This window comes from Anas acuta, unplaced genomic scaffold, assembly GCF_963932015.1.
Source record: "Anas acuta unplaced genomic scaffold, bAnaAcu1.1 SCAFFOLD_226, whole genome shotgun sequence".
NCBI lineage: Eukaryota > Metazoa > Chordata > Aves > Anseriformes > Anatidae > Anas > Anas acuta.
The window spans coordinates 46,968-73,457 of record NW_027076270.1 but is presented as its reverse complement, the minus strand read 5'-3'; the positions used below and the strand labels follow the sequence as shown (position 1 = coordinate 73,457).

At 57.6% G+C, this 26,490-nt stretch overlaps 4 protein-coding genes across 4 annotated transcripts; all 4 read right to left on the bottom strand.

Annotated features, from left to right (window-relative positions):
- Positions 1-4,523: 4,523 nt before the first annotated feature.
- Positions 4,524-5,561, bottom strand: LOC137849220 (polycomb group RING finger protein 2-like). Its single transcript, XM_068668721.1, has one exon. The coding sequence runs from the start codon at positions 5,559-5,561 to the stop codon at positions 4,524-4,526; it is 1,038 nt and encodes a 345-aa protein (XP_068524822.1).
- Positions 5,562-10,474: 4,913 nt separating this feature from the next.
- Positions 10,475-11,479, bottom strand: LOC137849219 (polycomb group RING finger protein 2-like). Its single transcript, XM_068668720.1, has one exon. The coding sequence runs from the start codon at positions 11,477-11,479 to the stop codon at positions 10,475-10,477; it is 1,005 nt and encodes a 334-aa protein (XP_068524821.1).
- A 4,913-nt stretch (positions 11,480-16,392) lies between these two features.
- On the bottom strand, positions 16,393-17,397 carry LOC137849218 (polycomb group RING finger protein 2-like). Its single transcript, XM_068668719.1, has one exon. It carries the CDS (start codon positions 17,395-17,397, stop codon positions 16,393-16,395), a length of 1,005 nt encoding a protein of 334 aa, XP_068524820.1.
- A 4,913-nt stretch (positions 17,398-22,310) lies between these two features.
- LOC137849217 (polycomb group RING finger protein 2-like) lies at positions 22,311-23,348 on the bottom strand. Its single transcript, XM_068668717.1, has one exon. The coding sequence runs from the start codon at positions 23,346-23,348 to the stop codon at positions 22,311-22,313; it is 1,038 nt and encodes a 345-aa protein (XP_068524818.1).
- Between the last annotated feature and the right edge of the window lie 3,142 nt (positions 23,349-26,490).

The following is a 26,490-nucleotide window of genomic DNA, read 5'->3' as shown; positions in this document are numbered from 1 at the left end:
TCAGCAGGAGTCCAGGCACGAGCCAGGCTGGGCCAGGCTCTGACGGCGCCCCAAGATAAGCAGCGAGGCCTGTGAGGTCACAGCCCGTTGCTGGCTGACCTCAGAGCCCATCGCTCTGGCTGACCCCCAAAAAGCAAAGCACGTGTCTGAAAGCACTTCGCAGACGTTTTGTGGACTCCTGCGGTTCACAAAACCTGCTACCGTGACCACTTCCCTGGGAGGCCTCTTTCAGTGGCCGAGCCCCGTGTTGGTGAAAACTCTTTTCCTCACCTGCAGCCAGACCCTCCACTGTCCCATCTCCTTGCCATTCCCTCGAGTTTTGTCAGTGTCCCCAGAGAGCAGAGCTCAGCCCCGGCCCCTCTGCTCCCCTCGTGAGGAAGCTGCAGGCCGCCACGAGGCTTCTCCTCTGTCTCGTGCAGGCTGAACAAACACGGAGACCTCATGTGCTCCTCATCCATCTTACCCTCCAGATCCTTCACCGCTTCTGTTAGTGTGCTGGCCAGAAGTGCACGCAGGACTCGAGGCGACGCTGAAAGAGCGCGGAGCAGAGCACAGCAATCCCTGCCCCCGAGCGGCTGGCGATACCATACTGGAGGCAGCCCAGGATGCGGTTCCCCTCCTGGCTGCTTGAATCCCGTTCAACTTGCTGTTGACCAAAACCCCCAGATCCCGCTCTGCAGGGCTGCGCTCCAGCCTCTCATCCCCCTGACTGTCCGTACCGCCAGGGTTGCCCCTTGCCAGGCGTGGAATCCCTCACTCGCTCTTGCTAAACCTCATATTGCTGGGGATTGCCCAGCTCTCTGATTTGTCAAGATCTCTCTGCAAAGCCTTCGTCCCCTTGATGGAGTCAGCCACTCCTTCCTGTTCAGCATCATGCCTAAAAAATGGACTCCATCTGCCCTCAAGTCCTACATGCGAGTCAGTCAGGACAACCCTGAAGAGAACAGGCCCTAAAATGGAGGCCTGCGGAAGCCCCTAGTGACTGGCCGCCACCCTGATGCGACCCCATTTACAATTACCCTTGGAGCCCGACCCGTCAGCCCCTTGTTCACCCATCGCATTATGCATTGCTCTAGCTGAGTGCTGCCCAATTTGTCCAGAAGGAGACGCTTAGAAACAGATCCGAAGCTGTGCTGAAATCCAAACAGGTGCCATCAGCTGGCTTCCCCTGGGCAACCAGATGGTTGACCACTTGATGAAAGGAAATCAATGGGGGTGGGCAAGTGATGGGGAGGGGCCATTGCCAGGGCAGCTGCCCTAAACCAACCAAAGGGATATTCCATAACACCTGATGCCACACTCAGCAATAAAAAGGGGGGCGCCCGTGGGGAAGGGGGCTGTCCTCCTCAACAGCCGCTACGCGTTTTGAGGCCCTGCTTCCCACGTCGACCTCTGGGCTTCTGGAGCCGGGGCTATCAAGGAAGCCAATTACACCCCAACTGAAAAGGAAATATTAACAGCATATGAGGGGATTCGAGCCGCTTCAGAAGTTGTTGGTACAGAAGCACGACTCCTCTTGGCCCCACGGCTACCTGTGTTACATTGGATGTTCAAAGGGAAAATCCCCACTACACACCATGCAACTGTGGAGGAAGTGGGTAGCGTTAATTACATAGCAGGCTCGAATGGGGAAAGCCAAGCGCCCGGGAATCCTGGAGGAGATCATGGACTGGCCGCAGGGCGTGGATTTCGGAGTGCTGACAGAAGAGGTAACTCGTGCTGAAGAAGCACCAGCACACAATGAGTTGCCAGAAGACAGAAAGCAGTAGGTGTTGTTCACTGACGGATCCTGCCGTGTGGTAGGGGGCCCTCTGTAGTGGAAAGCTGCTGTGTGGAGTCCCACACGACGAGTTGTGGAGGCCGTGGAAGGAAGGGGAAGGTGAGTTGAGTCAGTATGCAGAAATGAAGCTCTACAACTGGCCCTAGAAATTGCTGAAAGAGAAAAATGGCCAGTACTGTATCTCTACACTGACTCATGGATGCTGGCAAATGCTCTGTGGGGGTGGCTGCGGCAACGGAAACAGAACTGGCAGCGCAGAGGTAAGCCTATCTGGGCTGCTACGCTGTGGCAAGATAGCGCTGCCTGGGTAGGACACCTGGCTGCAAAGGTACGTCATGTAGATGCCCACATGCCTAAGAATCGTGCCACCGAAGAACATCGGAACAACAAAGAAGTGGCTCGAGCTTTGAAAAGTGAAGTGGCTCAGGTGGACCTGGACTGGGGACGTAAGGGTGAGCTGTTTGTAGCTCGATGGGCCCATGAAACATCAGGACATCTAGGGAGGGATGCCGCATCCAGATGGGCTCGTGACCGAGGGCTGGACCTGACCCTTGAGGCCATCACACAGGTTACCCATCAGTGTGAGATCTGTGCTGCAGTCAAACGAGCCATGAGGGTAAAGTCTCCCTGGAACAGGGCGAGATGCCTTGGATTTCGGTGCGGTGAGGCCTGGCAGATTGACTACGTCGGACCACTCCCACCAACCCGCCAAGGCAAACGGTCCATACTTGCCATGGTGGAAGCAACGACTGGGTGGCTGGAAACGTATCCCGTAAACCATGGCACGGCCTGAAACACTATCTTGGGCCTGGAAAGGCAAGTGCTGTGGCGACGTGGTACACCAGAGAGAATTGAGTCCGACAATGGGAGTCACTTCCGAAACAATTTGGTCACCTCCTGGGCCAAGAGGCACGGCATTGAGTGGGTGGATCACATCCCTGATCAGCCACGAGCCTCTGGGAAGGTTGAGAGGTACAATGGACCGTTAAAATCTATGCTGCGAGCATTGGGTGCTGGGACGTGGAAACATTGGGATAGAAATCTACCGGAGGCCACTTGGCTAGTAACAACAGGGGGTCTGACAGCCGTCCTGGTCCGGCCGAAACAAAACCCCTACGCACCGTGGGAGAAGCTCAAGTCCCCGTAGTGCGTGTGGGGAAGTGGATGGGGAAGGCGGTGTGGGTGGCCCCTGCCGTGGGAAAAGGCGACCCCACTCGTGGGATTGTCTTCTCCCAACGACCAGGCTATACCTGGTGGGCAATGCAGAAAGATGGGGATATCAGGTGTGTGCCCAAAGGAGGTTTAGCCTTGGGAGAAAATTAATCTGTAATCCAAGTTATGTGGTGTAGGAGGACACTGCAGAACCAGCGACAGGTCAACTTTGCAAGGAAGCGGGCAGTGCAACAGTGATGTGAGCTGAGCTGGTGCTGGTGACAAGAAAAGCAACTTTGCCTGCCCTGGGTGACCACTGGAACAGATGAAGCTGGACCCACCATGCTTTCATGTTTCTATGGACATTTTGGGGAAAGACCTGTGGAATGAAAAGAAGTACAGACGTACACATACTTTACCAGACAGAGAACAGTGGTGCTGAGAGAATCTACACACTAAACTGTGTGGGACCTGAGTGTGACACGCATGTCATGGACTAAGGGGTGAAGGTTGTGTTGGGTCTGTCTGGGCTGGAGTCATCGTTCCCTGCAGCAGCCCCCACAGTGCTGTGCTCTGCACTCAGAGCTGGAACAGCACTGGTGTCACTCCAGTGCTGTGTCTATTGCCGCACAGTGCTGGCACAGCATCAGGACTCCTTCGCAGCCCCCAGGAGCCAGCAGGCTGGGGGTGGGCCATCGCCAGGGCAGCTGCCCTCAGCCAATCAAAGGGACACTCCAGAGCACCTGATGTCACACTCAGCAATAAACAGGGGGGCTCTCGTGGGGGAGGGGGCTGTTCCTCTTGAACAACCGCTACGCGATTTGAGGCCCTGCTTCCCAGGACGTGCGTGGCCGAACATCGCTCGTTGATGGGAAGTAGAGAATATTTCTTCCTCCTTCTCTCTGTGCTTCCGCGACCTTATTGTTTCTTTGGTTTCTTTTTCTCCCCATTCCCCTTCCCTTTAATTAAACCCTTCTCATCTCCAACCTCGAGCTCTTTCTGCTGTATTTTCTCCCCCAATTTAAAAGCCACTCTTCTGTGTTCGCAAGAAGTGAAATAATTTTAATTCCTACCTTGCTTTTTTAATTATTTTGAAACAGCATCAGCAAGGTCTGCATATAACATACGTTGCATATAACAACAAGAGCAAACACCCAGCAACTTCCAGGCCTTAATGGCTGGAGAAGAAGCAACCCAAGACGGCATGGCATCTCCTGAATCACCCTTCTTTATTCCCTCTAAACTCTATTTACATGCCTGATGTAAAGGCATGTTACATGCCCATTGTTAAGAGTCTGACGTTGCCACCAACCATGGGGCTTGCCGACCCCCATGGCCACACTCCCCCATCTCCCCCTTCTTTATTAAGATCAACCATCTTCTTGACACAAACTATTATGCCATATATCACAGTGGCATCGCCGGCCATGGCAGGGGGAGTGGAGCTAGGTGATCTTTGAGGTCCCTTCCAACCTGAGCCACTCTGTGTTTCTATGCCCGTACGATTGTGTGATTCTACGAAGAAGACCAAGACACTATCTGTGGCAGGGTCACAACTTTTTATTTGTATGACAACCCCAGATGTGCCCTGCTAAAGGCGCCGGGGCCTCTTGCAGGGCTGGGGAGAGTCCGGGTTGCTGTCGGCCCTCCTCTTCGGGGGGCGCCGGGGCCCCCCAGGTGAGCTGTCCCTGCCCTGGCCAGGAGGAGAGGGCTCATGGCTGCAGCCCTGCACCACAGCATCTTCTTCTGCCGCCCGTCGCGGCTCTGAGAAGGGCTCCTCCTGATCCCCGGGGATGGGTGCGGTGGGCAGGTGGCCAGGACCCCCAGGTAGGGCGGCACTGGAGGTGCTGGGCAGCTCCTCGACGTCAGAATCCTCCGGGCTGCTGGCAGGAGTGTCCCGGGGGGAGGCAGCAGGGCTGGGGATGGCCGCAGGGCTGTCTTCTGGCTCCCAGGTGTCTTGGGAGCCCTCGAGCTCTGGCTCCCAGGTGTCTTGGGAGCCCTCGAGGTCCACCTCAGGGCCGTTGTACTGCAGGCTGGCAGGACGGGGTTCCAGGAATCCCAGGTGCTCCAGGTACTCCTCGCTGCATATCTGCAGCATGATGGAGATGAGCCGCTGCACAAAGCTCACCTTGTGGCCCTGCAGCAACGGCCGCAGCTCCTGCACCAAGGCCTGCTCATCCAGCCCGCAGCGGCACAGCCAAGCGATGACGGTGGCCTCCAGCATGTCCTGGTCCCACCAGGCAGCGTCGAACAGCTCCCTGGCTTGCTGGCGCACCCAGGAGCGCAGCGGACCGAGGTGCTCCCTGAAGAGGGCCGCCCATTCCTCGGGCAGGAGGCCTCCCACGGCAGGCTGGGGCACCGGCTCCGCAGCCCCCTGCTCGTCCTGCTGGCTGTCAGCTTGGGCCTCTGCGCCGGGGGCAAGCTGCACCTCCAGGAAGTCGTCTTCCGCCCAGATGGAGTAGAGGATGGAGGTGATGCGCTGCCTGCAGAGGGGGCAGGTGCTGCTTCTCTTGGCCCAGCGCATGATGCACCCGAAGCAGAAGCGGTGCAGACAGGGGAGGACGTAGCTGGGCTCCTTGGGGGCCCCCTGGCACACAGGGCAGGTGACGTCCTTGGCCTCACTGGCCATGGCGTCGGCTCGCTGCAGCGGGCTGGGGAGAGCTGCAGATGGGGAGCTGCTTCCCCTGGCTGGCGCCGCTGCCACAGGTGCTGTGTGCTGCAAGAAGGAGAGAGGCCAGGGTCAGTGGCTGTGCCGGAGCGGGCAGCGGCAGTGCCCCGGCCCCTCAGCAGGACAAAACCCCAAGCCCAGCCCCGGGGCACGTGTCCCCGCACAGCTCACCTGCACTGCTGCGAGCGCTCCCCGCACAGCCCCGGCTGCCTGAGCCAGGCAGGGCCGGGGAAACGCAGGCACTGGCTGCGGGGACGGGCACTGAGAGCAGCTGCCGACGGCCCCACAGCACAGCTCCAACAACTCCTCTCAACAAATCCTTGCTCGGCACTCCAAGCCTCGCACACACGCTCAGCAGGAGTCCAGGCACGAGCCAGGCTGGGCCAGGCTCTGACGGCGCCCCAAGATAAGCAGCGAGGCCTGTGAGGTCACAGCCCGTTGCTGGCTGACCTCAGAGCCCATCGCTCTGGCTGACCCCCAAAAAGCAAAGCACGTGTCTGAAAGCACTTCGCAGACGTTTTGTGGACTCCTGCGGTTCACAAAACCTGCTACCGTGACCACTTCCCTGGGAGGCCTCTTTCAGTGGCCGAGCCCCGTGTTGGTGAAAACTCTTTTCCTCACCTGCAGCCAGACCCTCCACTGTCCCATCTCCTTGCCATTCCCTCGAGTTTTGTCAGTGTCCCCAGAGAGCAGAGCTCAGCCCCGGCCCCTCTGCTCCCCTCGTGAGGAAGCTGCAGGCCGCCACGAGGCTTCTCCTCTGTCTCGTGCAGGCTGAACAAACACGGAGACCTCATGTGCTCCTCATCCATCTTACCCTCCAGATCCTTCACCGCTTCTGTTAGTGTGCTGGCCAGAAGTGCACGCAGGACTCGAGGCGACGCTGAAAGAGCGCGGAGCAGAGCACAGCAATCCCTGCCCCCGAGCGGCTGGCGATACCATACTGGAGGCAGCCCAGGATGCGGTTCCCCTCCTGGCTGCTTGAATCCCGTTCAACTTGCTGTTGACCAAAACCCCCAGATCCCGCTCTGCAGGGCTGCGCTCCAGCCTCTCATCCCCCTGACTGTCCGTACCGCCAGGGTTGCCCCTTGCCAGGCGTGGAATCCCTCACTCGCTCTTGCTAAACCTCATATTGCTGGGGATTGCCCAGCTCTCTGATTTGTCAAGATCTCTCTGCAAAGCCTTCGTCCCCTTGATGGAGTCAGCCACTCCTTCCTGTTCAGCATCATGCCTAAAAAATGGACTCCATCTGCCCTCAAGTCCTACATGCGAGTCAGTCAGGACAACCCTGAAGAGAACAGGCCCTAAAATGGAGGCCTGCGGAAGCCCCTAGTGACTGGCCGCCACCCTGATGCGACCCCATTTACAATTACCCTTGGAGCCCGACCCGTCAGCCCCTTGTTCACCCATCGCATTATGCATTGCTCTAGCTGAGTGCTGCCCAATTTGTCCAGAAGGAGACGCTTAGAAACAGATCCGAAGCTGTGCTGAAATCCAAACAGGTGCCATCAGCTGGCTTCCCCTGGGCAACCAGATGGTTGACCACTTGATGAAAGGAAATCAATGGGGGTGGGCAAGTGATGGGGAGGGGCCATTGCCAGGGCAGCTGACCTAAACCAACCAAAGGGATATTCCATAACACCTGATGCCACACTCAGCAATAAAAAGGGGGGCGCCCGTGGGGAAGGGGGCTGTCCTCCTCAACAGCCGCTACGCGTTTTGAGGCCCTGCTTCCCACGTCGACCTCTGGGCTTCTGGAGCCGGGGCTATCAAGGAAGCCAATTACACCCCAACTGAAAAGGAAATATTAACAGCATATGAGGGGATTCGAGCCGCTTCAGAAGTTGTTGGTACAGAAGCACGACTCCTCTTGGCCCCACGGCTACCTGTGTTACATTGGATGTTCAAAGGGAAAATCCCCACTACACACCATGCAACTGTGGAGGAAGTGGGTAGCGTTAATTACATAGCAGGCTCGAATGGGGAAAGCCAAGCGCCCGGGAATCCTGGAGGAGATCATGGACTGGCCGCAGGGCGTGGATTTCGGAGTGCTGACAGAAGAGGTAACTCGTGCTGAAGAAGCACCAGCACACAATGAGTTGCCAGAAGACAGAAAGCAGTAGGTGTTGTTCACTGACGGATCCTGCCGTGTGGTAGGGGGCCCTCTGTAGTGGAAAGCTGCTGTGTGGAGTCCCACACGACGAGTTGTGGAGGCCGTGGAAGGAAGGGGAAGGTGAGTTGAGTCAGTATGCAGAAATGAAGCTCTACAACTGGCCCTAGAAATTGCTGAAAGAGAAAAATGGCCAGTACTGTATCTCTACACTGACTCATGGATGCTGGCAAATGCTCTGTGGGGGTGGCTGCGGCAACGGAAACAGAACTGGCAGCGCAGAGGTAAGCCTATCTGGGCTGCTACGCTGTGGCAAGATAGCGCTGCCTGGGTAGGACACCTGGCTGCAAAGGTACGTCATGTAGATGCCCACATGCCTAAGAATCGTGCCACCGAAGAACATCGGAACAACAAAGAAGTGGCTCGAGCTTTGAAAAGTGAAGTGGCTCAGGTGGACCTGGACTGGGGACGTAAGGGTGAGCTGTTTGTAGCTCGATGGGCCCATGAAACATCAGGACATCTAGGGAGGGATGCCGCATCCAGATGGGCTCGTGACCGAGGGCTGGACCTGACCCTTGAGGCCATCACACAGGTTACCCATCAGTGTGAGATCTGTGCTGCAGTCAAACGAGCCATGAGGGTAAAGTCTCCCTGGAACAGGGCGAGATGCCTTGGATTTCGGTGCGGTGAGGCCTGGCAGATTGACTACGTCGGACCACTCCCACCAACCCGCCAAGGCAAACGGTCCATACTTGCCATGGTGGAAGCAACGACTGGGTGGCTGGAAATGTATCCCGTAAACCATGGCACGGCCTGAAACACTATCTTGGGCCTGGAAAGGCAAGTGCTGTGGCGACGTGGTACACCAGAGAGAATTGAGTCCGACAATGGGAGTCACTTCCGAAACAATTTGGTCACCTCCTGGGCCAAGAGGCACGGCATTGAGTGGGTGGATCACATCCCTGATCAGCCACGAGCCTCTGGGAAGGTTGAGAGGTACAATGGACCGTTAAAATCTATGCTGCGAGCATTGGGTGCTGGGACGTGGAAACATTGGGATAGAAATCTACCGGAGGCCACTTGGCTAGTAACAACAGGGGGTCTGACAGCCGTCCTGGTCCGGCCGAAACAAAACCCCTACGCACCGTGGGAGAAGCTCAAGTCCCCGTAGTGCGTGTGGGGAAGTGGATGGGGAAGGCGGTGTGGGTGGCCCCTGCCGTGGGAAAAGGCGACCCCACTCGTGGGATTGTCTTCTCCCAACGACCAGGCTATACCTGGTGGGCAATGCAGAAAGATGGGGATATCAGGTGTGTGCCCAAAGGAGGTTTAGCCTTGGGAGAAAATTAATCTGTAATCCAAGTTATGTGGTGTAGGAGGACACTGCAGAACCAGCGACAGGTCAACTTTGCAAGGAAGCGGGCAGTGCAACAGTGATGTGAGCTGAGCTGGTGCTGGTGACAAGAAAAGCAACTTTGCCTGCCCTGGGTGACCACTGGAACAGATGAAGCTGGACCCACCATGCTTTCATGTTTCTATGGACATTTTGGGGAAAGACCTGTGGAATGAAAAGAAGTACAGACGTACACATACTTTACCAGACAGAGAACAGTGGTGCTGAGAGAATCTACACACTAAACTGTGTGGGACCTGAGTGTGACACGCATGTCATGGACTAAGGGGTGAAGGTTGTGTTGGGTCTGTCTGGGCTGGAGTCATCGTTCCCTGCAGCAGCCCCCACAGTGCTGTGCTCTGCACTCAGAGCTGGAACAGCACTGGTGTCACTCCAGTGCTGTGTCTATTGCCGCACAGTGCTGGCACAGCATCAGGACTCCTTCGCAGCCCCCAGGAGCCAGCAGGCTGGGGGTGGGCCATCGCCAGGGCAGCTGCCCTCAGCCAATCAAAGGGACACTCCAGAGCACCTGATGTCACACTCAGCAATAAACAGGGGGGCTCTCGTGGGGGAGGGGGCTGTTCCTCTTGAACAACCGCTACGCGATTTGAGGCCCTGCTTCCCAGGACGTGCGTGGCCGAACATCGCTCGTTGATGGGAAGTAGAGAATATTTCTTCCTCCTTCTCTCTGTGCTTCCGCGACCTTATTGTTTCTTTGGTTTCTTTTTCTCCCCATTCCCCTTCCCTTTAATTAAACCCTTCTCATCTCCAACCTCGAGCTCTTTCTGCTGTATTTTCTCCCCCAATTTAAAAGCCACTCTTCTGTGTTCGCAAGAAGTGAAATAATTTTAATTCCTACCTTGCTTTTTTAATTATTTTGAAACAGCATCAGCAAGGTCTGCATATAACATACGTTGCATATAACAACAAGAGCAAACACCCAGCAACTTCCAGGCCTTAATGGCTGGAGAAGAAGCAACCCAAGACGGCATGGCATCTCCTGAATCACCCTTCTTTATTCCCTCTAAACTCTATTTACATGCCTGATGTAAAGGCATGTTACATGCCCATTGTTAAGAGTCTGACGTTGCCACCAACCATGGGGCTTGCCGACCCCCATGGCCACACTCCCCCATCTCCCCCTTCTTTATTAAGATCAACCATCTTCTTGACACAAACTATTATGCCATATATCACAGTGGCATCGCCGGCCATGGCAGGGGGAGTGGAGCTAGGTGATCTTTGAGGTCCCTTCCAACCTGAGCCACTCTGTGTTTCTATGCCCGTACGATTGTGTGATTCTACGAAGAAGACCAAGACACTATCTGTGGCAGGGTCACAACTTTTTATTTGTATGACAACCCCAGATGTGCCCTGCTAAAGGCGCCGGGGCCTCTTGCAGGGCTGGGGAGAGTCCGGGTTGCTGTCGGCCCTCCTCTTCGGGGGGCGCCGGGGCCCCCCAGGTGAGCTGTCCCTGCCCTGGCCAGGAGGAGAGGGCTCATGGCTGCAGCCCTGCACCACAGCATCTTCTTCTGCCGCCCGTCGCGGCTCTGAGAAGGGCTCCTCCTGATCCCCGGGGATGGGTGCGGTGGGCAGGTGGCCAGGACCCCCAGGTAGGGCGGCACTGGAGGTGCTGGGCAGCTCCTCGACGTCAGAATCCTCCGGGCTGCTGGCAGGAGTGTCCCGGGGGGAGGCAGCAGGGCTGGGGATGGCCGCAGGGCTGTCTTCTGGCTCCCAGGTGTCTTGGGAGCCCTCGAGGTCCACCTCAGGGCCGTTGTACTGCAGGCTGGCAGGACGGGGTTCCAGGAATCCCAGGTGCTCCAGGTACTCCTCGCTGCATATCTGCAGCATGATGGAGATGAGCCGCTGCACAAAGCTCACCTTGTGGCCCTGCAGCAACGGCCGCAGCTCCTGCACCAAGGCCTGCTCATCCAGCCCGCAGCGGCACAGCCAAGCGATGACGGTGGCCTCCAGCATGTCCTGGTCCCACCAGGCAGCGTCGAACAGCTCCCTGGCTTGCTGGCGCACCCAGGAGCGCAGCGGACCGAGGTGCTCCCTGAAGAGGGCCGCCCATTCCTCGGGCAGGAGGCCTCCCACGGCAGGCTGGGGCACCGGCTCCGCAGCCCCCTGCTCGTCCTGCTGGCTGTCAGCTTGGGCCTCTGCGCCGGGGGCAAGCTGCACCTCCAGGAAGTCGTCTTCCGCCCAGATGGAGTAGAGGATGGAGGTGATGCGCTGCCTGCAGAGGGGGCAGGTGCTGCTTCTCTTGGCCCAGCGCATGATGCACCCGAAGCAGAAGCGGTGCAGACAGGGGAGGACGTAGCTGGGCTCCTTGGGGGCCCCCTGGCACACAGGGCAGGTGACGTCCTTGGCCTCACTGGCCATGGCGTCGGCTCGCTGCAGCGGGCTGGGGAGAGCTGCAGATGGGGAGCTGCTTCCCCTGGCTGGCGCCGCTGCCACAGGTGCTGTGTGCTGCAAGAAGGAGAGAGGCCAGGGTCAGTGGCTGTGCCGGAGCGGGCAGCGGCAGTGCCCCGGCCCCTCAGCAGGACAAAACCCCAAGCCCAGCCCCGGGGCACGTGTCCCCGCACAGCTCACCTGCACTGCTGCGAGCGCTCCCCGCACAGCCCCGGCTGCCTGAGCCAGGCAGGGCCGGGGAAACGCAGGCACTGGCTGCGGGGACGGGCACTGAGAGCAGCTGCCGACGGCCCCACAGCACAGCTCCAACAACTCCTCTCAACAAATCCTTGCTCGGCACTCCAAGCCTCGCACACACGCTCAGCAGGAGTCCAGGCACGAGCCAGGCTGGGCCAGGCTCTGACGGCGCCCCAAGATAAGCAGCGAGGCCTGTGAGGTCACAGCCCGTTGCTGGCTGACCTCAGAGCCCATCGCTCTGGCTGACCCCCAAAAAGCAAAGCACGTGTCTGAAAGCACTTCGCAGACGTTTTGTGGACTCCTGCGGTTCACAAAACCTGCTACCGTGACCACTTCCCTGGGAGGCCTCTTTCAGTGGCCGAGCCCCGTGTTGGTGAAAACTCTTTTCCTCACCTGCAGCCAGACCCTCCACTGTCCCATCTCCTTGCCATTCCCTCGAGTTTTGTCAGTGTCCCCAGAGAGCAGAGCTCAGCCCCGGCCCCTCTGCTCCCCTCGTGAGGAAGCTGCAGGCCGCCACGAGGCTTCTCCTCTGTCTCGTGCAGGCTGAACAAACACGGAGACCTCATGTGCTCCTCATCCATCTTACCCTCCAGATCCTTCACCGCTTCTGTTAGTGTGCTGGCCAGAAGTGCACGCAGGACTCGAGGCGACGCTGAAAGAGCGCGGAGCAGAGCACAGCAATCCCTGCCCCCGAGCGGCTGGCGATACCATACTGGAGGCAGCCCAGGATGCGGTTCCCCTCCTGGCTGCTTGAATCCCGTTCAACTTGCTGTTGACCAAAACCCCCAGATCCCGCTCTGCAGGGCTGCGCTCCAGCCTCTCATCCCCCTGACTGTCCGTACCGCCAGGGTTGCCCCTTGCCAGGCGTGGAATCCCTCACTCGCTCTTGCTAAACCTCATATTGCTGGGGATTGCCCAGCTCTCTGATTTGTCAAGATCTCTCTGCAAAGCCTTCGTCCCCTTGATGGAGTCAGCCACTCCTTCCTGTTCAGCATCATGCCTAAAAAATGGACTCCATCTGCCCTCAAGTCCTACATGCGAGTCAGTCAGGACAACCCTGAAGAGAACAGGCCCTAAAATGGAGGCCTGCGGAAGCCCCTAGTGACTGGCCGCCACCCTGATGCGACCCCATTTACAATTACCCTTGGAGCCCGACCCGTCAGCCCCTTGTTCACCCATCGCATTATGCATTGCTCTAGCTGAGTGCTGCCCAATTTGTCCAGAAGGAGACGCTTAGAAACAGATCCGAAGCTGTGCTGAAATCCAAACAGGTGCCATCAGCTGGCTTCCCCTGGGCAACCAGATGGTTGACCACTTGATGAAAGGAAATCAATGGGGGTGGGCAAGTGATGGGGAGGGGCCATTGCCAGGGCAGCTGACCTAAACCAACCAAAGGGATATTCCATAACACCTGATGCCACACTCAGCAATAAAAAGGGGGGCGCCCGTGGGGAAGGGGGCTGTCCTCCTCAACAGCCGCTACGCGTTTTGAGGCCCTGCTTCCCACGTCGACCTCTGGGCTTCTGGAGCCGGGGCTATCAAGGAAGCCAATTACACCCCAACTGAAAAGGAAATATTAACAGCATATGAGGGGATTCGAGCCGCTTCAGAAGTTGTTGGTACAGAAGCACGACTCCTCTTGGCCCCACGGCTACCTGTGTTACATTGGATGTTCAAAGGGAAAATCCCCACTACACACCATGCAACTGTGGAGGAAGTGGGTAGCGTTAATTACATAGCAGGCTCGAATGGGGAAAGCCAAGCGCCCGGGAATCCTGGAGGAGATCATGGACTGGCCGCAGGGCGTGGATTTCGGAGTGCTGACAGAAGAGGTAACTCGTGCTGAAGAAGCACCAGCACACAATGAGTTGCCAGAAGACAGAAAGCAGTAGGTGTTGTTCACTGACGGATCCTGCCGTGTGGTAGGGGGCCCTCTGTAGTGGAAAGCTGCTGTGTGGAGTCCCACACGACGAGTTGTGGAGGCCGTGGAAGGAAGGGGAAGGTGAGTTGAGTCAGTATGCAGAAATGAAGCTCTACAACTGGCCCTAGAAATTGCTGAAAGAGAAAAATGGCCAGTACTGTATCTCTACACTGACTCATGGATGCTGGCAAATGCTCTGTGGGGGTGGCTGCGGCAACGGAAACAGAACTGGCAGCGCAGAGGTAAGCCTATCTGGGCTGCTACGCTGTGGCAAGATAGCGCTGCCTGGGTAGGACACCTGGCTGCAAAGGTACGTCATGTAGATGCCCACATGCCTAAGAATCGTGCCACCGAAGAACATCGGAACAACAAAGAAGTGGCTCGAGCTTTGAAAAGTGAAGTGGCTCAGGTGGACCTGGACTGGGGACGTAAGGGTGAGCTGTTTGTAGCTCGATGGGCCCATGAAACATCAGGACATCTAGGGAGGGATGCCGCATCCAGATGGGCTCGTGACCGAGGGCTGGACCTGACCCTTGAGGCCATCACACAGGTTACCCATCAGTGTGAGATCTGTGCTGCAGTCAAACGAGCCATGAGGGTAAAGTCTCCCTGGAACAGGGCGAGATGCCTTGGATTTCGGTGCGGTGAGGCCTGGCAGATTGACTACGTCGGACCACTCCCACCAACCCGCCAAGGCAAACGGTCCATACTTGCCATGGTGGAAGCAACGACTGGGTGGCTGGAAACGTATCCCGTAAACCATGGCACGGCCTGAAACACTATCTTGGGCCTGGAAAGGCAAGTGCTGTGGCGACGTGGTACACCAGAGAGAATTGAGTCCGACAATGGGAGTCACTTCCGAAACAATTTGGTCACCTCCTGGGCCAAGAGGCACGGCATTGAGTGGGTGGATCACATCCCTGATCAGCCACGAGCCTCTGGGAAGGTTGAGAGGTACAATGGACCGTTAAAATCTATGCTGCGAGCATTGGGTGCTGGGACGTGGAAACATTGGGATAGAAATCTACCGGAGGCCACTTGGCTAGTAACAACAGGGGGTCTGACAGCCGTCCTGGTCCGGCCGAAACAAAACCCCTACGCACCGTGGGAGAAGCTCAAGTCCCCGTAGTGCGTGTGGGGAAGTGGATGGGGAAGGCGGTGTGGGTGGCCCCTGCCGTGGGAAAAGGCGACCCCACTCGTGGGATTGTCTTCTCCCAACGACCAGGCTATACCTGGTGGGCAATGCAGAAAGATGGGGATATCAGGTGTGTGCCCAAAGGAGGTTTAGCCTTGGGAGAAAATTAATCTGTAATCCAAGTTATGTGGTGTAGGAGGACACTGCAGAACCAGCGACAGGTCAACTTTGCAAGGAAGCGGGCAGTGCAACAGTGATGTGAGCTGAGCTGGTGCTGGTGACAAGAAAAGCAACTTTGCCTGCCCTGGGTGACCACTGGAACAGATGAAGCTGGACCCACCATGCTTTCATGTTTCTATGGACATTTTGGGGAAAGACCTGTGGAATGAAAAGAAGTACAGACGTACACATACTTTACCAGACAGAGAACAGTGGTGCTGAGAGAATCTACACACTAAACTGTGTGGGACCTGAGTGTGACACGCATGTCATGGACTAAGGGGTGAAGGTTGTGTTGGGTCTGTCTGGGCTGGAGTCATCGTTCCCTGCAGCAGCCCCCACAGTGCTGTGCTCTGCACTCAGAGCTGGAACAGCACTGGTGTCACTCCAGTGCTGTGTCTATTGCCGCACAGTGCTGGCACAGCATCAGGACTCCTTCGCAGCCCCCAGGAGCCAGCAGGCTGGGGGTGGGCCATCGCCAGGGCAGCTGCCCTCAGCCAATCAAAGGGACACTCCAGAGCACCTGATGTCACACTCAGCAATAAACAGGGGGGCTCTCGTGGGGGAGGGGGCTGTTCCTCTTGAACAACCGCTACGCGATTTGAGGCCCTGCTTCCCAGGACGTGCGTGGCCGAACATCGCTCGTTGATGGGAAGTAGAGAATATTTCTTCCTCCTTCTCTCTGTGCTTCCGCGACCTTATTGTTTCTTTGGTTTCTTTTTCTCCCCATTCCCCTTCCCTTTAATTAAACCCTTCTCATCTCCAACCTCGAGCTCTTTCTGCTGTATTTTCTCCCCCAATTTAAAAGCCACTCTTCTGTGTTCGCAAGAAGTGAAATAATTTTAATTCCTACCTTGCTTTTTTAATTATTTTGAAACAGCATCAGCAAGGTCTGCATATAACATACGTTGCATATAACAACAAGAGCAAACACCCAGCAACTTCCAGGCCTTAATGGCTGGAGAAGAAGCAACCCAAGACGGCATGGCATCTCCTGAATCACCCTTCTTTATTCCCTCTAAACTCTATTTACATGCCTGATGTAAAGGCATGTTACATGCCCATTGTTAAGAGTCTGACGTTGCCACCAACCATGGGGCTTGCCGACCCCCATGGCCACACTCCCCCATCTCCCCCTTCTTTATTAAGATCAACCATCTTCTTGACACAAACTATTATGCCATATATCACAGTGGCATCGCCGGCCATGGCAGGGGGAGTGGAGCTAGGTGATCTTTGAGGTCCCTTCCAACCTGAGCCACTCTGTGTTTCTATGCCCGTACGATTGTGTGATTCTACGAAGAAGACCAAGACACTATCTGTGGCAGGGTCACAACTTTTTATTTGTATGACAACCCCAGATGTGCCCTGCTAAAGGCGCCGGGGCCTCTTGCAGGGCTGGGGAGAGTCCGGGTTGCTGTCGGCCCTCCTCTTCGGGGGGCGCCGGGGCCCCCCAGGTGAGCTGTCCCTGCCCTGGCCAGGAGGAGAGGGCTCATGGCTGCAGCCCTGCACCACAGCATCTTCTTCTGCCGCCCGTCGCGGCTCTGAGAAGGGCTCCTCCTGATCCCCGGGGATGGGTGCGGTGGGCAGGTGGCCAGGACCCCCAGGTAGGGCGGCACTGGAGGTGCTGGGCAGCTCCTCGACGTCAGAATCCTCCGGGCTGCTGGCAGGAGTGTCCCGGGGGGAGGCAGCAGGGCTGGGGATGGCCGCAGGGCTGTCTTCTGGCTCCCAGGTGTCTTGGGAGCCCTCGAGGTCCACCTCAGGGCCGTTGTACTGCAGGCTGGCAGGACGGGGTTCCAGGAATCCCAGGTGCTCCAGGTACTCCTCGCTGCATATCTGCAGCATGATGGAGATGAGCCGCTGCACAAAGCTCACCTTGTGGCCCTGCAGCAACGGCCGCAGCTCCTGCACCAAGGCCTGCTCATCCAGCCCGCAGCGGCACAGCCAAGCGATGACGGTGGCCTCCAGCATGTCCTGGTCCCACCAGGCAGCGTCGAACAGCTCCCTGGCTTGCTGGCGCACCCAGGAGCGCAGCGGACCGAGGTGCTCCCTGAAGAGGGCCGCCCATTCCTCGGGCAGGAGGCCTCCCACGGCAGGCTGGGGCACCGGCTCCGCAGCCCCCTGCTCGTCCTGCTGGCTGTCAGCTTGGGCCTCTGCGCCGGGGGCAAGCTGCACCTCCAGGAAGTCGTCTTCCGCCCAGATGGAGTAGAGGATGGAGGTGATGCGCTGCCTGCAGAGGGGGCAGGTGCTGCTTCTCTTGGCCCAGCGCATGATGCACCCGAAGCAGAAGCGGTGCAGACAGGGGAGGACGTAGCTGGGCTCCTTGGGGGCCCCCTGGCACACAGGGCAGGTGACGTCCTTGGCCTCACTGGCCATGGCGTCGGCTCGCTGCAGCGGGCTGGGGAGAGCTGCAGATGGGGAGCTGCTTCCCCTGGCTGGCGCCGCTGCCACAGGTGCTGTGTGCTGCAAGAAGGAGAGAGGCCAGGGTCAGTGGCTGTGCCGGAGCGGGCAGCGGCAGTGCCCCGGCCCCTCAGCAGGACAAAACCCCAAGCCCAGCCCCGGGGCACGTGTCCCCGCACAGCTCACCTGCACTGCTGCGAGCGCTCCCCGCACAGCCCCGGCTGCCTGAGCCAGGCAGGGCCGGGGAAACGCAGGCACTGGCTGCGGGGACGGGCACTGAGAGCAGCTGCCGACGGCCCCACAGCACAGCTCCAACAACTCCTCTCAACAAATCCTTGCTCGGCACTCCAAGCCTCGCACACACGCTCAGCAGGAGTCCAGGCACGAGCCAGGCTGGGCCAGGCTCTGACGGCGCCCCAAGATAAGCAGCGAGGCCTGTGAGGTCACAGCCCGTTGCTGGCTGACCTCAGAGCCCATCGCTCTGGCTGACCCCCAAAAAGCAAAGCACGTGTCTGAAAGCACTTCGCAGACGTTTTGTGGACTCCTGCGGTTCACAAAACCTGCTACCGTGACCACTTCCCTGGGAGGCCTCTTTCAGTGGCCGAGCCCCGTGTTGGTGAAAACTCTTTTCCTCACCTGCAGCCAGACCCTCCACTGTCCCATCTCCTTGCCATTCCCTCGAGTTTTGTCAGTGTCCCCAGAGAGCAGAGCTCAGCCCCGGCCCCTCTGCTCCCCTCGTGAGGAAGCTGCAGGCCGCCACGAGGCTTCTCCTCTGTCTCGTGCAGGCTGAACAAACACGGAGACCTCATGTGCTCCTCATCCATCTTACCCTCCAGATCCTTCACCGCTTCTGTTAGTGTGCTGGCCAGAAGTGCACGCAGGACTCGAGGCGACGCTGAAAGAGCGCGGAGCAGAGCACAGCAATCCCTGCCCCCGAGCGGCTGGCGATACCATACTGGAGGCAGCCCAGGATGCGGTTCCCCTCCTGGCTGCTTGAATCCCGTTCAACTTGCTGTTGACCAAAACCCCCAGATCCCGCTCTGCAGGGCTGCGCTCCAGCCTCTCATCCCCCTGACTGTCCGTACCGCCAGGGTTGCCCCTTGCCAGGCGTGGAATCCCTCACTCGCTCTTGCTAAACCTCATATTGCTGGGGATTGCCCAGCTCTCTGATTTGTCAAGATCTCTCTGCAAAGCCTTCGTCCCCTTGATGGAGTCAGCCACTCCTTCCTGTTCAGCATCATGCCTAAAAAATGGACTCCATCTGCCCTCAAGTCCTACATGCGAGTCAGTCAGGACAACCCTGAAGAGAACAGGCCCTAAAATGGAGGCCTGCGGAAGCCCCTAGTGACTGGCCGCCACCCTGATGCGACCCCATTTACAATTACCCTTGGAGCCCGACCCGTCAGCCCCTTGTTCACCCATCGCATTATGCATTGCTCTAGCTGAGTGCTGCCCAATTTGTCCAGAAGGAGACGCTTAGAAACAGATCCGAAGCTGTGCTGAAATCCAAACAGGTGCCATCAGCTGGCTTCCCCTGGGCAACCAGATGGTTGACCACTTGATGAAAGGAAATCAATGGGGGTGGGCAAGTGATGGGGAGGGGCCATTGCCAGGGCAGCTGACCTAAACCAACCAAAGGGATATTCCATAACACCTGATGCCACACTCAGCAATAAAAAGGGGGGCGCCCGTGGGGAAGGGGGCTGTCCTCCTCAACAGCCGCTACGCGTTTTGAGGCCCTGCTTCCCACGTCGACCTCTGGGCTTCTGGAGCCGGGGCTATCAAGGAAGCCAATTACACCCCAACTGAAAAGGAAATATTAACAGCATATGAGGGGATTCGAGCCGCTTCAGAAGTTGTTGGTACAGAAGCACGACTCCTCTTGGCCCCACGGCTACCTGTGTTACATTGGATGTTCAAAGGGAAAATCCCCACTACACACCATGCAACTGTGGAGGAAGTGGGTAGCGTTAATTACATAGCAGGCTCGAATGGGGAAAGCCAAGCGCCCGGGAATCCTGGAGGAGATCATGGACTGGCCGCAGGGCGTGGATTTCGGAGTGCTGACAGAAGAGGTAACTCGTGCTGAAGAAGCACCAGCACACAATGAGTTGCCAGAAGACAGAAAGCAGTAGGTGTTGTTCACTGACGGATCCTGCCGTGTGGTAGGGGGCCCTCTGTAGTGGAAAGCTGCTGTGTGGAGTCCCACACGACGAGTTGTGGAGGCCGTGGAAGGAAGGGGAAGGTGAGTTGAGTCAGTATGCAGAAATGAAGCTCTACAACTGGCCCTAGAAATTGCTGAAAGAGAAAAATGGCCAGTACTGTATCTCTACACTGACTCATGGATGCTGGCAAATGCTCTGTGGGGGTGGCTGCGGCAACGGAAACAGAACTGGCAGCGCAGAGGTAAGCCTATCTGGGCTGCTACGCTGTGGCAAGATAGCGCTGCCTGGGTAGGACACCTGGCTGCAAAGGTACGTCATGTAGATGCCCACATGCCTAAGAATCGTGCCACCGAAGAACATCGGAACAACAAAGAAGTGGCTCGAGCTTTGAAAAGTGAAGTGGCTCAGGTGGACCTGGACTGGGGACGTAAGGGTGAGCTGTTTGTAGCTCGATGGGCCCATGAAACATCAGGACATCTAGGGAGGGATGCCGCATCCAGATGGGCTCGTGACCGAGGGCTGGACCTGACCCTTGAGGCCATCACACAGGTTACCCATCAGTGTGAGATCTGTGCTGCAGTCAAACGAGCCATGAGGGTAAAGTCTCCCTGGAACAGGGCGAGATGCCTTGGATTTCGGTGCGGTGAGGCCTGGCAGATTGACTACGTCGGACCACTCCCACCAACCCGCCAAGGCAAACGGTCCATACTTGCCATGGTGGAAGCAACGACTGGGTGGCTGGAAACGTATCCCGTAAACCATGGCACGGCCTGAAACACTATCTTGGGCCTGGAAAGGCAAGTGCTGTGGCGACGTGGTACACCAGAGAGAATTGAGTCCGACAATGGGAGTCACTTCCGAAACAATTTGGTCACCTCCTGGGCCAAGAGGCACGGCATTGAGTGGGTGGATCACATCCCTGATCAGCCACGAGCCTCTGGGAAGGTTGAGAGGTACAATGGACCGTTAAAATCTATGCTGCGAGCATTGGGTGCTGGGACGTGGAAACATTGGGATAGAAATCTACCGGAGGCCACTTGGCTAGTAACAACAGGGGGTCTGACAGCCGTCCTGGTCCGGCCGAAACAAAACCCCTACGCACCGTGGGAGAAGCTCAAGTCCCCGTAGTGCGTGTGGGGAAGTGGATGGGGAAGGCGGTGTGGGTGGCCCCTGCCGTGGGAAAAGGCGACCCCACTCGTGGGATTGTCTTCTCCCAACGACCAGGCTATACCTGGTGGGCAATGCAGAAAGATGGGGATATCAGGTGTGTGCCCAAAGGAGGTTTAGCCTTGGGAGAAAATTAATCTGTAATCCAAGTTATGTGGTGTAGGAGGACACTGCAGAACCAGCGACAGGTCAACTTTGCAAGGAAGCGGGCAGTGCAACAGTGATGTGAGCTGAGCTGGTGCTGGTGACAAGAAAAGCAACTTTGCCTGCCCTGGGTGACCACTGGAACAGATGAAGCTGGACCCACCATGCTTTCATGTTTCTATGGACATTTTGGGGAAAGACCTGTGGAATGAAAAGAAGTACAGACGTACACATACTTTACCAGACAGAGAACAGTGGTGCTGAGAGAATCTACACACTAAACTGTGTGGGACCTGAGTGTGACACGCATGTCATGGACTAAGGGGTGAAGGTTGTGTTGGGTCTGTCTGGGCTGGAGTCATCGTTCCCTGCAGCAGCCCCCACAGTGCTGTGCTCTGCACTCAGAGCTGGAACAGCACTGGTGTCACTCCAGTGCTGTGTCTATTGCCGCACAGTGCTGGCACAGCATCAGGACTCCTTCGCAGCCCCCAGGAGCCAGCAGGCTGGGGGTGGGCCATCGCCAGGGCAGCTGCCCTCAGCCAATCAAAGGGACACTCCAGAGCACCTGATGTCACACTCAGCAATAAACAGGGGGGCTCTCGTGGGGGAGGGGGCTGTTCCTCTTGAACAACCGCTACGCGATTTGAGGCCCTGCTTCCCAGGACGTGCGTGGCCGAACATCGCTCGTTGATGGGAAGTAGAGAATATTTCTTCCTCCTTCTCTCTGTGCTTCCGCGACCTTATTGTTTCTTTGGTTTCTTTTTCTCCCCATTCCCCTTCCCTTTAATTAAACCCTTCTCATCTCCAACCTCGAGCTCTTTCTGCTGTATTTTCTCCCCCAATTTAAAAGCCACTCTTCTGTGTTCGCAAGAAGTGAAATAATTTTAATTCCTACCTTGCTTTTTTAATTATTTTGAAACAGCATCAGCAAGGTCTGCATATAACATACGTTGCATATAACAACAAGAGCAAACACCCAGCAACTTCCAGGCCTTAATGGCTGGAGAAGAAGCAACCCAAGACGGCATGGCATCTCCTGAATCACCCTTCTTTATTCCCTCTAAACTCTATTTACATGCCTGATGTAAAGGCATGTTACATGCCCATTGTTAAGAGTCTGACGTTGCCACCAACCATGGGGCTTGCCGACCCCCATGGCCACACTCCCCCATCTCCCCCTTCTTTATTAAGATCAACCATCTTCTTGACACAAACTATTATGCCATATATCACAGTGGCATCGCCGGCCATGGCAGGGGGAGTGGAGCTAGGTGATCTTTGAGGTCCCTTCCAACCTGAGCCACTCTGTGTTTCTATGCCCGTACGATTGTGTGATTCTACGAAGAAGACCAAGACACTATCTGTGGCAGGGTCACAACTTTTTATTTGTATGACAACCCCAGATGTGCCCTGCTAAAGGCGCCGGGGCCTCTTGCAGGGCTGGGGAGAGTCCGGGTTGCTGTCGGCCCTCCTCTTCGGGGGGCGCCGGGGCCCCCCAGGTGAGCTGTCCCTGCCCTGGCCAGGAGGAGAGGGCTCATGGCTGCAGCCCTGCACCACAGCATCTTCTTCTGCCGCCCGTCGCGGCTCTGAGAAGGGCTCCTCCTGATCCCCGGGGATGGGTGCGGTGGGCAGGTGGCCAGGACCCCCAGGTAGGGCGGCACTGGAGGTGCTGGGCAGCTCCTCGACGTCAGAATCCTCCGGGCTGCTGGCAGGAGTGTCCCGGGGGGAGGCAGCAGGGCTGGGGATGGCCGCAGGGCTGTCTTCTGGCTCCCAGGTGTCTTGGGAGCCCTCGAGCTCTGGCTCCCAGGTGTCTTGGGAGCCCTCGAGGTCCACCTCAGGGCCGTTGTACTGCAGGCTGGCAGGACGGGGTTCCAGGAATCCCAGGTGCTCCAGGTACTCCTCGCTGCATATCTGCAGCATGATGGAGATGAGCCGCTGCACAAAGCTCACCTTGTGGCCCTGCAGCAACGGCCGCAGCTCCTGCACCAAGGCCTGCTCATCCAGCCCGCAGCGGCACAGCCAAGCGATGACGGTGGCCTCCAGCATGTCCTGGTCCCACCAGGCAGCGTCGAACAGCTCCCTGGCTTGCTGGCGCACCCAGGAGCGCAGCGGACCGAGGTGCTCCCTGAAGAGGGCCGCCCATTCCTCGGGCAGGAGGCCTCCCACGGCAGGCTGGGGCACCGGCTCCGCAGCCCCCTGCTCGTCCTGCTGGCTGTCAGCTTGGGCCTCTGCGCCGGGGGCAAGCTGCACCTCCAGGAAGTCGTCTTCCGCCCAGATGGAGTAGAGGATGGAGGTGATGCGCTGCCTGCAGAGGGGGCAGGTGCTGCTTCTCTTGGCCCAGCGCATGATGCACCCGAAGCAGAAGCGGTGCAGACAGGGGAGGACGTAGCTGGGCTCCTTGGGGGCCCCCTGGCACACAGGGCAGGTGACGTCCTTGGCCTCACTGGCCATGGCGTCGGCTCGCTGCAGCGGGCTGGGGAGAGCTGCAGATGGGGAGCTGCTTCCCCTGGCTGGCGCCGCTGCCACAGGTGCTGTGTGCTGCAAGAAGGAGAGAGGCCAGGGTCAGTGGCTGTGCCGGAGCGGGCAGCGGCAGTGCCCCGGCCCCTCAGCAGGACAAAACCCCAAGCCCAGCCCCGGGGCACGTGTCCCCGCACAGCTCACCTGCACTGCTGCGAGCGCTCCCCGCACAGCCCCGGCTGCCTGAGCCAGGCAGGGCCGGGGAAACGCAGGCACTGGCTGCGGGGACGGGCACTGAGAGCAGCTGCCGACGGCCCCACAGCACAGCTCCAACAACTCCTCTCAACAAATCCTTGCTCGGCACTCCAAGCCTCGCACACACGCTCAGCAGGAGTCCAGGCACGAGCCAGGCTGGGCCAGGCTCTGACGGCGCCCCAAGATAAGCAGCGAGGCCTGTGAGGTCACAGCCCGTTGCTGGCTGACCTCAGAGCCCATCGCTCTGGCTGACCCCCAAAAAGCAAAGCACGTGTCTGAAAGCACTTCGCAGACGTTTTGTGGACTCCTGCGGTTCACAAAACCTGCTACCGTGACCACTTCCCTGGGAGGCCTCTTTCAGTGGCCGAGCCCCGTGTTGGTGAAAACTCTTTTCCTCACCTGCAGCCAGACCCTCCACTGTCCCATCTCCTTGCCATTCCCTCGAGTTTTGTCAGTGTCCCCAGAGAGCAGAGCTCAGCCCCGGCCCCTCTGCTCCCCTCGTGAGGAAGCTGCAGGCCGCCACGAGGCTTCTCCTCTGTCTCGTGCAGGCTGAACAAACACGGAGACCTCATGTGCTCCTCATCCATCTTACCCTCCAGATCCTTCACCGCTTCTGTTAGTGTGCTGGCCAGAAGTGCACGCAGGACTCGAGGCGACGCTGAAAGAGCGCGGAGCAGAGCACAGCAATCCCTGCCCCCGAGCGGCTGGCGATACCATACTGGAGGCAGCCCAGGATGCGGTTCCCCTCCTGGCTGCTTGAATCCCGTTCAACTTGCTGTTGACCAAAACCCCCAGATCCCGCTCTGCAGGGCTGCGCTCCAGCCTCTCATCCCCCTGACTGTCCGTACCGCCAGGGTTGCCCCTTGCCAGGCGTGGAATCCCTCACTCGCTCTTGCTAAACCTCATATTGCTGGGGATTGCCCAGCTCTCTGATTTGTCAAGATCTCTCTGCAAAGCCTTCGTCCCCTTGATGGAGTCAGCCACTCCTTCCTGTTCAGCATCATGCCTAAAAAATGGACTCCATCTGCCCTCAAGTCCTACATGCGAGTCAGTCAGGACAACCCTGAAGAGAACAGGCCCTAAAATGGAGGCCTGCGGAAGCCCCTAGTGACTGGCCGCCACCCTGATGCAACCCCATTTACAATTACCCTTGGAGCCCGACCCGTCAGCCCCTTGTTCACCCATCGCATTATGCATTGCTCTAGCTGAGTGCTGCCCAATTTGTCCAGAAGGAGACGCTTAGAAACAGATCCGAAGCTGTGCTGAAATCCAAACAGGTGCCATCAGCTGGCTTCCCCTGGGCAACCAGATGGTTGACCACTTGATGAAAGGAAATCAATGGGGGTGGGCAAGTGATGGGGAGGGGCCATTGCCAGGGCAGCTGACCTAAACCAACCAAAGGGATATTCCATAACACCTGATGCCACACTCAGCAATAAAAAGGGGGGCGCCCGTGGGGAAGGGGGCTGTCCTCCTCAACAGCCGCTACGCGTTTTGAGGCCCTGCTTCCCACGTCGACCTCTGGGCTTCTGGAGCCGGGGCTATCAAGGAAGCCAATTACACCCCAACTGAAAAGGAAATATTAACAGCATATGAGGGGATTCGAGCCGCTTCAGAAGTTGTTGGTACAGAAGCACGACTCCTCTTGGCCCCACGGCTACCTGTGTTACATTGGATGTTCAAAGGGAAAATCCCCACTACACACCATGCAACTGTGGAGGAAGTGGGTAGCGTTAATTACATAGCAGGCTCGAATGGGGAAAGCCAAGCGCCCGGGAATCCTGGAGGAGATCATGGACTGGCCGCAGGGCGTGGATTTCGGAGTGCTGACAGAAGAGGTAACTCGTGCTGAAGAAGCACCAGCACACAATGAGTTGCCAGAAGACAGAAAGCAGTAGGTGTTGTTCACTGACGGATCCTGCCGTGTGGTAGGGGGCCCTCTGTAGTGGAAAGCTGCTGTGTGGAGTCCCACACGACGAGTTGTGGAGGCCGTGGAAGGAAGGGGAAGGTGAGTTGAGTCAGTATGCAGAAATGAAGCTCTACAACTGGCCCTAGAAATTGCTGAAAGAGAAAAATGGCCAGTACTGTATCTCTACACTGACTCATGGATGCTGGCAAATGCTCTGTGGGGGTGGCTGCGGCAACGGAAACAGAACTGGCAGCGCAGAGGTAAGCCTATCTGGGCTGCTACGCTGTGGCAAGATAGCGCTGCCTGGGTAGGACACCTGGCTGCAAAGGTACGTCATGTAGATGCCCACATGCCTAAGAATCGTGCCACCGAAGAACATCGGAACAACAAAGAAGTGGCTCGAGCTTTGAAAAGTGAAGTGGCTCAGGTGGACCTGGACTGGGGACGTAAGGGTGAGCTGTTTGTAGCTCGATGGGCCCATGAAACATCAGGACATCTAGGGAGGGATGCCGCATCCAGATGGGCTCGTGACCGAGGGCTGGACCTGACCCTTGAGGCCATCACACAGGTTACCCATCAGTGTGAGATCTGTGCTGCAGTCAAACGAGCCATGAGGGTAAAGTCTCCCTGGAACAGGGCGAGATGCCTTGGATTTCGGTGCGGTGAGGCCTGGCAGATTGACTACGTCGGACCACTCCCACCAACCCGCCAAGGCAAACGGTCCATACTTGCCATGGTGGAAGCAACGACTGGGTGGCTGGAAATGTATCCCGTAAACCATGGCACGGCCTGAAACACTATCTTGGGCCTGGAAAGGCAAGTGCTGTGGCGACGTGGTACACCAGAGAGAATTGAGTCCGACAATGGGAGTCACTTCCGAAACAATTTGGTCACCTCCTGGGCCAAGAGGCACGGCATTGAGTGGGTGGATCACATCCCTGATCAGCCACGAGCCTCTGGGAAGGTTGAGAG

Bases quoted from the DNA above. Each gene is read 5' to 3' on its own strand.
- LOC137849220 (XM_068668721.1), bottom strand. From the start codon at position 5,561: ATGGCCAGTGAGGCCAAGGACGTCACCTGCCCTGTGTGCCAGGGGGCC.
- LOC137849217 (XM_068668717.1), bottom strand. From the start codon at position 23,348: ATGGCCAGTGAGGCCAAGGACGTCACCTGCCCTGTGTGCCAGGGGGCC.
- LOC137849219 (XM_068668720.1), bottom strand. From the start codon at position 11,479: ATGGCCAGTGAGGCCAAGGACGTCACCTGCCCTGTGTGCCAGGGGGCC.
- LOC137849218 (XM_068668719.1), bottom strand. From the start codon at position 17,397: ATGGCCAGTGAGGCCAAGGACGTCACCTGCCCTGTGTGCCAGGGGGCC.